At 50.8% G+C, this 10441-nt stretch overlaps 1 protein-coding gene across 1 annotated transcript in view; it reads left to right on the plus strand.

The window, feature by feature from the left end:
* The window catches only part of Scfd2 (sec1 family domain containing 2), a 357956-nt gene extending 348244 nt beyond the window's left edge, over positions 1-9712 (plus strand). The window contains exon 9 of the mRNA XM_004658696.2: positions 9297-9712. Coding sequence (XP_004658753.2) covers positions 9297-9389 — 93 coding nt within the window. The 3' untranslated portion in view covers positions 9390-9712. The remainder of the gene's footprint in view (positions 1-9296) is intronic.
* The last annotated feature ends 729 nt before the right edge of the window (positions 9713-10441 follow it).

Consider the following 10441-nt stretch of genomic DNA (forward strand, 5'->3'; position numbering starts at 1 on the left):
CAAGTTCAGGGAGGAAGGAGTGAGTCGGGCTCATGGTTCAGAGGTTGAAGAGTTCACCGCAGGGCTGGGGAGCCAGAGCGCGGGGCTTCGTGGGTGGATGCCTGAGCCAGCTTAGTACAAGACACCCAGGAAGCACAGAGAGTATGAGACCAGAAGTGGGGCCAGGCTGTAGCCATCAAAGCCCATCTCCTCCCCACCCAGCAGCCCGCTTCCTCCCGCGAGCTCTTCCTCCTAAAGGCTTCTCAACTCTCCAAAACATTGCCACCATCCGGGACCGAGCATTTGAGTGTGTCGAGCAGATCGGAGACATGATATATACAAAGTCACACTAGGGACTCCAGGGACCTCTTCCCAACTGGGTTAAGGTCCAGGGCCACTCTGTAAAGGGGCGCAGGGTTTCGGGTGAGACGTTACCTAACGCTGGGGACTGTCCACCCCGCCGCACAGAGAACAGTCCAGTCTGGCTCGCGTGGGTGGTGCCTTTTGTGTCCTGTGTCATGTGTCCTTGCAGTGAGCCATCGGTGATGACACCCTACCAGTTACTCGAGGCTCACCCTGTGCCTCTGCTGGCACCCAACCCCTGCTCTGTGCCCCGAAGCTCTGGCCTGCTCACCAACCGCTCCATCCGTGCCGGCCCAGCTCCCGTTGCAAACATGGCTCCCTTGAGGATGCGGACTGGGCCTCCTAGGCCTGAGCGCATGTTAGGGACCCAGTGGCCTGGTGGCTTGGTGCGTGTACTGACTCCAAGAGAGCGGATTCTGTGGGAGAAGTCTGTAGCACTGAGTGTCGGGGGCACCTCATGAAGTCAAGGAGACCCGGCCCCTGCTGGTATCCAGACATGAGGAAAGGGGACCCAGGGGCCTTAGAGAACAAATTTCATCAGCCTCGGGATCTGAAGACTGGCTAGTCATTGGCTGGGACCATTCTGCTTTTACTATTACCCCTTATGGTCACAGCTGATAAAAATAGTGATAAAACCACCCTCATTTCTACCCTTTCCGCCAGCAGAGTTAAGGATTTCTTTTTTAAACAAGACTTAAAAAACTTTTTTTTTTTCCAAGTCAGAAAGCACCCATCTTGCTGCCCATAACACGGTGAAGCAAATGCTTAGCTCTCCAGAGCAGTGATGTGTTGTATCCGCCTGACAGACGCGGCCATCCCCACTCTAGAAGGACGAAATGCAGATGTTTGTAAGGTCTGGAGGCAGAGGCTTTGCTGCAGTGTGATCCCGTGCCCACCCGTCTGCAGAGGCGCTTCATGCAGAATGGGAGGCTTAAGGATCAGCCTTGACCGCTCCTTGTCGTTTGTGTAAACATCCCCTGAAGGGTGTACAGGCCCTGGGAGGGTTCGCACAGCAGCCAGGCAAAGCACAAGCCGGTATTTATCCTAACACCCTTGGTCTCCACATTTGTGAAAGCAAGGGAAGGCCTGCAGGAGGGAGACCTGCAGAGCTCCATCGCCCCTTAGACCTGTCAGGCGGCTGCCCCGGGCAGCGGCTAACGCAGGGCTCAGCCCCCTGCTTTTAGAAGTGCCCTGCTGCCCGAGCTGTGCCCAGAATAGCATGTGTGCCACTTCCACTCTTCTGGGAGCATATGTGACCTCACCGAAGGTGTGGGTTCTGTAAAATCGCTGTGCCAGTAGACCACCAACGGTGCAGCTGGCTTCACGATCAGCGTGAGCGGGGCCGATCCACACAGGCACAGTGGCATTGTTGCTGTCTCCTGGGTGGCAGGTGAGAGCAAGTGAACAAGCCTGCGGCTACAAAAAGCCATCTGTCCTTGACATGACCAAAGAGATCAATGTCCCCACCCTACCTCAGACAGCCCTGAGACTGAGGTGGAATTGCCAGGCTCCCCTCCTATGACCCACATGTGCGGGGCATCAGCCCTGTCTCCTGCCCCTCCCTCTGCCGCCTGGCATGGGATGGGCGGCCAGACAGCTCTGACCGGATGAACTCTCAGCTGAATGTTGGCCATGAGGCCGGCAGGAGCCTGTGATTGTGAGAAGACAATAACAGGGAGGGACCCTCCCAGAAAACACAGAGAACTGCCAGCTCAGGAAAAGAGGAAGGCCAGGCAGGCAAGCTGACCGTGCCATCCACCGCTTTTCACAGATGGGCATGTCCACAGCACACACCCACATGTTCACACACTTCTGCATTTCTGAACACGTTGTAGGGACATCAGCATTAAAAAAGCATATGTTCTGGAGTGCATTTGCAGTGGCTAGAGGTCCTGCTGTACCCATTCTCTCCCTCTCTCTCTCTCTCTCTCTTTCTCTCTGAAACAGATACATGAATAAATAAAATATTTTTAAAGCATATGTAAGGGCTGGAGAGATGGCTCAGCAGTTAAGGCACTTGCCTGTAAAGCCTAGCGCCTAGAGTTCAATTCCCCAGTACCCACATAAAGCCAGATGCACAAAGTGGCACACGCATCTGAAGTCTGTTTGCAGCAGCTAAAGGCCCGGACACACCCATCCTTTCTGTCTCTCTCCTATCTCTCCCTGCTTGCAAATAGAAGAAAAAAAAAAGCATATGTAGAAATATGAGCTGGTGGTTAATCCCAGCACTTGGGAGGCAGAGGTAGGAGGATCGCTGTGAGTTCTAGGTCACCCTAGCATACAGAGTGAATTCCAGGTCAGCCTGGGCTACAGTGAGACACTACCTTGAAAAACAAAAAACAAAATTAAATTAAATTAAGAAAAAAAGAAATATGCCCATACAATCCAATTCTGCATACAAGTTTGAGGGTTCAAGGGAACCTAGATGTGGGCTATAAAACCTGCTCCACGTTGAAGTTGATGGTAAAAACCCCAAGCTAAGAAATCAGCAACTCTACTGCCAGCGCCGGAAGGGACATAGTGAATAGTTGATGAGGGATCTCCGCCACGGGAGAACCAGAAACGTAGCTCAATGACCTCTGAGACAAAGTGCATGCAGGTCAGAAAGGATAGTTATCCCCCTAGCGTGATGATCCAAGCGTTGTATGTTCTAACCCCAGTGTGTGAGTGTGCATGCGTGTGTGCAGCACAGCATGTTTGTGTGCGAGCAGGCTTAGGTCACACCTCCAGTGGGACATGTGCTCAATGGTCAGGGCTGCAGAGCCGGGGAGATGGCTAAACGGAGAAAGTGCTTGCAAGCAGGAGTGTCTCGAGTTCGGATCCCCAGAACCCACCTAAAGCTGGATGCAGTAGCAAACCCCAGAGACAGGGGACTCCCCCAAAAGCTGGAGGGCCAGAAGCCTGGCAAATAGAGTGGTGAACAAGAGACCCTGCCTCAAACAAGGAGGCAGGTGAGGACCAGCACTCAAGGTTGTCCTCTGACCGTGTGCAACATGTACCATTGCACACACAGACCTGCACTCACTCACGCCCCCCCCCCAAAATAATCAACATCGGTAGGACAAGTGGGCGACAATGCACGTGGGCATGCGAGCTACGCGTGTTACTTTGGGGAATATTAGGCTTCAAAGAAAGAGGAGAATTTTTTTTTTTTTTTTTTTTGCCTCTGCAGGTTTTGATCCTCAGTGTTAGAAACCAGAGGGTTATGAAATCCAAATCCTAGGCTCCGCTGCTGCCTCTGCGGTCTGCAGAAATAGTACAGGAAGCTGCTGCACCTGCAATTACAGTGCAGCTGGGGGAAAGGAGAGGCAGAGGCCGGGCCGGGCTGAGCAAGCTGAGCGCAGGGTGCACCAAAGAAGCGACATCCAGCAGGGCGTCACTGGAGGGACTGGATGCCCAGGCTCTGCAGGACCTGTGGCTCTCCACCCCTGTCTCACAGTCAGCCAGCACGGGATAAGTCCCATCTTAGACATACCATGGTGGGACTGTCCTCATTAGTAACACTTGATGACACCAGAATCAGAGTGGGCTGCAGCTGGGGTGTCACCAAAGCCCAATACACACACACACACCCTCTGCTTTTGTCTCTGCTAAATGCTCTGTTTCTCCCAGACTGTCAAATCTATCTGCAGTCAGCAATGATTCCGCATGGATGGTTCTCGTGGGAGGCGCTCTGGTCAGTGGCTGGGCAGGGTGGGGTGGGGGGTGCCCTGGGCTGGGCTCTGTGTGCCAGGGTCTGGGGAAGGAAGTTCTCACTGCTACAGGTCACATTTGGCAGGTGAAAGGTGGGGTGACCAGACACTGAGGGGTCAGGATTATAAACCCTGCTCATTCTTAAACCCTTGAATGACAACAGGCCCGAGCCCAGAAGGGGGAAAAAGCCATCCTAGCCAAAAGAAAAGAGAGAAAGAGAGCAGAAGAGAAATGGGGAAAAGAGAAAGAGAAAAATCAGAGAAGCAGAGCTCTGTGGTGAGCAAGGTGTGGGCACAGCCCCCAGGAGTTTGTCTCTGGGCCCTTGGCCCCTGAGAAAGGCCAGCTCTCTGAAAGAAACTCTCAGATAGTAAACCTGCCCCTCACTGGCTCTGTTGAAAGCACTGGAGTTCCATCTGATGGGTATGTTTCTTTCAGTATCTTCTGAACACCTTCTCATTTTTTTTTATAAATTCCAAGATGCCACAATTTTTTTTCCTTATTTTTATCTATTTATTTGACAGTGACAGACAGAGAAAGAAAGAGGCAGAGAGTGAGAGAGAGAGAGAGAATGGGCATGGCAGGGCTTCCAGCCACTGCAAACGAACTCCAGACACATGTGTCTCCTTGTGTATCTGGCTAATGTGGGTCCTGGGGAACCGAGCCTCGAACCGGGGTCCTTAGGCTTCACAGGCAAGTGCTTAATCGCTAAGCCATCTCTCCAGCCCTCACCTTCTCATTTTTGAGTATGTTCCTTTTGCCCCATTTGGAGCCAATATTTTAAATATTTTTTTCAATTTTCATACATATATAATCTATTTTGATCTTATTTTCCCCAAATCTCCTCTCTGATTCCCCTCCCCTCCCATTAATGCCTTTCTTCATCCCTATTATTAATCCTATCCATCTTACTTTCATGCCTTTTTGTTGTTGTTTGGGGTTTGTTTGTTTGTTTGTTTGTTTTTTGGTTTTTTTTGGGGGGGGTTTCGAGATAGGGTGTCTCTCTAGCTCAGACTAACCTGGCATTCACTAGATAGTCTCAGGATGGCCTCGAACTCACAGCAATCCTCCTACCTCTGCCTCCCAAGTGCTGAGATTAAAGACATGCACCACCACGCCCGTCTGTTTTTGATTTTTTGAGGTAGGGTCACACTCTAGCTCAGGCTGACCTGGCACTCACTCTGTAGTCCCAGGCTGGCCTCGAACTCACAGCGATCCTCCTACCTGTGCCTCCCAAGTGCTGGGATTAAAGGTGTGTGCACCACCATGCCCAGTTTTCATGCCTTTTTAAAAACCCATTGTGTTAAATGGACTATTAAACCAAATAATGTAGAAATAACTATAGCTGAATGAACTGGGAAAAAATTGAAAATACCCTAAAGCACTGTGATTGCCAAACATTGCCCAGGATGTGAGAGTACCTCAGTCCCATGAGCTGTCCTCCTGTGTGTGAGCGCCAGCACTGTGACCCTGTGAGGCTGCAATGGGAACGTCAGGCAAGCGGGTGCTGTCACTGAATTGATGTGAAGCAAACTTAACCCAGAGCCGTTTGACCATCTATTTATTCCTAGGGCCTTCCTGAATGAAAAGCTTCCTGCTGACCATGGCTAAAATCTCTGCCTCCTTCAGCATCTGATTGTTTCTTCCCATTCAGTTCTTTCATTCAGTTATTTATGGACCCACTATGTCACTAAGCGAGACCCTGCTCTGCATAAGGCCCTGTTCTAAGAAAACATGGGGACTGGGAAGATGGCTCAGTGGTTAACGGTACTTGCCTAAAAAGCCTTGCAGCCTGGGTTTGATTTCCCAACACCCACATAAAGCCAGATGGAAAAAGTTGCACAAGTATGTGGTGTTTGTTTGCAGTGGCAAGAGACCCCAGTGTGTGTGTGTGTGTGTGTGTGCGCGCGCGTACATGCATGTGCAAGCATGCACGCACACATACATATAAATGAATAAAGGCATTTAAATATTTTTTTTTAATTTTTTATTTATTTGTTTGAGAGTGACAGACACAGAGAGAAAGACAGGTAGAGGGAGAGAGAGAGAATGGGCGCGCCAGGGCTTCCAGCCTCTGCAAACGAACTCCAGACGCGTGCACCCCCTTGTGCATCTGGCTAACGTGGGACCTGGGGAACCGAGCCTCGAACCGGGGTCCTTAGGCTTCACAGGCAAGCGCTTAACCGCTAAGCCATCTCTCCAGCCCCATTTAAATATTTTTAATTTATTTATTTGAGAACAACAGGGAGGAACCACCTCTGACCTCTCTTACCTCAGGAGAGTCTACTTCCAGAAAGCCTCCAAAGATTTTTGTCTTTATGTATGCATTTGGAAGTGAGCTTCCCAATTGTAGTTTACGAACCTCCACCAGGCCCCAAATTTCCCCTCAATTTATATTCAAAATCTTATGTAGGAACATACATGTGTTCTTCCAGAAAGGAGTCGTTTGGTTCTAGACCAATTCAAAATTGGTCTATAAGCCCATCACCAAACCATAATAAAACAGTGGCTAGCCAGGTGTGACGGCACATGCCTTTAATCCCACCCAGCACTTGGGAGGCAGAGGTAGGAGGATCACTGTGAGTTTGAAGCCATCCTGGGGCAATAGAGTGAATACCAGGTCAACCTAGGCTACAGTGAGACCCTACCTCCAAAATAAATAAATAAATACACGAACAGCAGCTAACAGTGGCCGAGCACACCTGTGCTCTAGATAGAGGAGCTTATATAATCCTGATGACAATGTTGGAAGCTCAAGCTATTCTTTTCCTCCCGGGACGGGTGAGGTGGGTGTGTAAGGCTCCGGTCAGAAGTTCCACCCAGCATCTGCCAGCGGCCAGCACCACCCTGCTGCCATTCAGGAGCAAACGTGGACTGCGCAGAACCCGTGGGCAGGTCACACCTTCAGACCGGGTGGAAACCATGCAGGTGGTGGCACAGTCCTGAGACCCCCTCGCTGTCCTCAGCCCTCTTCGCATGGCTTCAAGGAACAATAGAAAGCACCGATTCCAGAGGATTTTATTTTTCTGCCAAAACACAACACGGTTGACATTAGCCACGCCTTTCTTAAGATAGCTCTCTTTCAAGACCGAGAAACACACATGCTTACAAAGACAACATTTTGGAAAATAAGAAAGAGAGGAAGAGAACTTGGCAATTGGGTTGCTGGCAAGTTGTCTATATCAAACTTTGAATCAACTTCCTTTACGCCTCCCTCCCTTGACCAGGGTCGCTCCCACTGCTTTGCCTTGCGTGGCAATGTGGATTGTGTTGTCCATGAGCTAGCTGGATAGTTGGTCATTTCGCTGACGAGATTATGCCTGGGACGGCCTTGGGGGCAGGCATGGGGGAGAATAAAGTGCCAGGCGTACTCACACATGCCCAGAGCGGTGCGGCCAGGAAGTGTGACCCGGCGCCGTCCCGCCATGCTGCACTCAGATGCTCTTCATGGACCGCCTTCCTCCTCTCCCGCAGTTAGCACGTCATCGAGGGTGTCCAGTACCTGCTTGGGCAGAGCCTCACCTGGTCTTGCAAAGCACATCACCCGCTCACACTAGCTCTGGGAACAAGCTATCCCTGTGTGCAGACCGTAATGGGCCTGAGAGTGAAGTTGGAAAGGAAACCCAACAGCAGCCGGAGGGGCGGGCAGCCCCGAGCTACAGACACTCCTTAGCTGCTCCCCGCTAGGCACCTGCGTCCTCAACCTGTCACCCCCTCGGTACCTTGCCCTGCACCCGCCCCCCCCCCCCGCTGTGAATAATAAGCACAGCCATCTCACAGGCGCTTTCTTCTTCTCAAGGCAGTGTCTCACTGTCGTGCAAGCTGACCTGACACTCTGTGTAGCCCAGATTGGCCTCAAACTCATTGATGATCCTCCTACCTCGGGCTCCTGAGTGCCAGGACTAAAGGTGCATGCCACCACACCTGGCTTAAATATAGGGGGCTGGAGAGATTGGCTTAGTGTCTAAGGCATCTGCCTGCAAAGCCAAAGGACCCAGGTTCAATTCCCCAGGACCCATGTTAGCCAGATGCACAAGGGGGTGCACACATCTGGAGTTCATTTGCAGTGGCTAGAGGCTCTGGCGTGCCCATTCTCTCTCTCTCCCCCTCTTTCTCTGCCAAATAAATAAATAAATAAAAATTAAGTATAGGTATTTGTAAAGCTGTGACAAGGAATACACAGAGATTAAATGAGATAATCCTCAAAGCCTGGTATACCCTAAGAACTATGAGCTGCTACAGTCATCATGATTGTTACAGGGTAAAGGACGAGATGTTGAAAGATGAACCCTCTCCCCAAGTCCTGTGGATGTGAACTTATGGAAACAGAGTTTTCACAATGATCTTATTAAGATGAGACCATAGTGTGGAGTCTAATACAACATGACTACGTCCAGACCGAGGGCGACCCCTGGGCTCTGTGCCAGGCACGGGTGAGGCGCAGGCAAGGGAGACGGAGGCATGCGCAGCCCTGAGCAGGACCCAACGCTGCTGTCATCTTCATCTTGGACTTCCGTCTCCAGAACTGTGAGACGGTTATTCAAGTCCAGTCACCACCACCGTCCCCAACAGTGGCATCCCTATACGGCTGTGGTGTTTGGTTCAGGTGTCCCCGATAAACTTAGGTGTTCCGAATGCTAGGTCCCCACCTGATGGAGATTTGGGAATTAACACCTCCTGGAAGCAGTGTATTTCTGGGGGCGGGCTTACGGGTGTTACAGCCAGTGTCCCCTTGCCAGTGTTGGGCACACTCTCCTGTTGTGTTGTCCACCTGAGGGTTGGCCAGGGGGTGATGTCTACCTTCTGCTCATGCCATCGTTTTCCCTGCCATCATGGAGCTTCCCCTGTGAGCCAAAATAAACCTCTCTTTCCCACAAGCTGCTCTTGGTCAGGTGTTTTCCGCCAGCAATGCGAACCTGACTGCGCCCTACGCAGGGGACTAAAGCATGATCCTGAGGTCAAATGAGTACCTCCCAAAGCCACAGGCCAGCCAGGGGGGTGGCCGGGCATTGCTCGTGGGCGTTCTCACAGCGTCCCTGGTTATTGGTCTAGTAGACCCACTGCGGCTGTCCCTCGGGCCACCCTTCCTTTAGTCAGGACACAAGCACCAGGTGGCAGCCGTCCCAGCGTCCCAACCTCTTCCTGCGTTCTTACTGATGGCGCTCAGCTCCAGGCCTCCTCACGTACACACGCGGTTGCACCGCTGCCCGCGTGAAGCCCGGGTGGACTGTCCTCACGGCCCTGTGCTCACCCTCCCGTTGTAGGTGCTGGTGCTGTCCACGAGACTCCTGAAGCCACTCAGCATTCCTGAGCTGCTGTTTGCCACTGACCGGTTACATCCAGACCTTGGCTTCTGATACCAGCAAAGAAGATAAGATCTGCAAATACCAGCACCAGGCTGTCACCATTCCAGACAGGCTTCCGAAACCGACGCCCCCGTGGCTAATTATGGGCATGATGGATTTCTGCCCGAGGGGTCTTGATAACCCTACAAGGCTCTTTGCTTGGATATTGGGGTTTTTTTATTATTATTACTATTATTGTTTTTCATTCTGCAGCTGCCTTTAGCTGACCACACTAGTGATCAATCCCATTATCATTAACCTCTTATTTGTAATCTTCCTATAAACCCAGTAGCTAATTAATTCTAAATAAAAGCCTGTTGGCAAGTGGTAGTGGACGATGAGTCTCTTGGTTTGAAATGGGTCAGGGACAAGCTAGACATGCCCTACAATTACGAGCATAAGGAAAATTGGGTTTTCCTTACGAGTATGTAACTGAGGAGGGGACCTTGCAAACAGAGGCTCCACTTTGGTTTTTGTCTGGATCTGAAACTCCTCTGAAAGGTGAGGAAGGAGGGCTGGCTGGTGGCCTGTGTGCACTGTAAATCATCTCGCCTAACAAAGGGCCACTTTGTTCCAGCTTGTCCGTGGGGCTGAGCAGCCAGGCTGCTTGGGATAGCTGGGGGGAGAGAAGAGGTGATTGGAGGGCTGTCCTTGCCTATAAAAGGCCTCCTCCTCTCCAGAGGGAGCCCGGGTAGAAGAGATCCCCTCCCAAGGAGTCTAGATTGTAACCACAATCCCTAGAAGGCCTTTGTTATTTCAAGTTCCTATTGAAATATAAAGTTTTCTTTTCTGGCAGTTTAAATTTTCTTTCTGGTCATAGCAGGAAAACCCAGACCACCTAGTGAAATTATAAGAGAACTCTAGGGGGAAAAAAAGAGAGAGAGAGATTGAGAGAAAGGACTGCTTACAACGCAGATATTGATTTATAGGTGTATGGCTGCTGGAAATTCCTGACATCCCTAGTAGATATTTGAAATGAGATAAAACTGCAAAAGAGTTTCTAGTCTGGATTAGACAGGAGGAAGAAATACAATGTAAATCAAGACATGCATCTACAGTTTAGT

Source organism: Jaculus jaculus, chromosome 11, assembly GCF_020740685.1.
Source record: "Jaculus jaculus isolate mJacJac1 chromosome 11, mJacJac1.mat.Y.cur, whole genome shotgun sequence".
NCBI lineage: Eukaryota > Metazoa > Chordata > Mammalia > Rodentia > Dipodidae > Jaculus > Jaculus jaculus.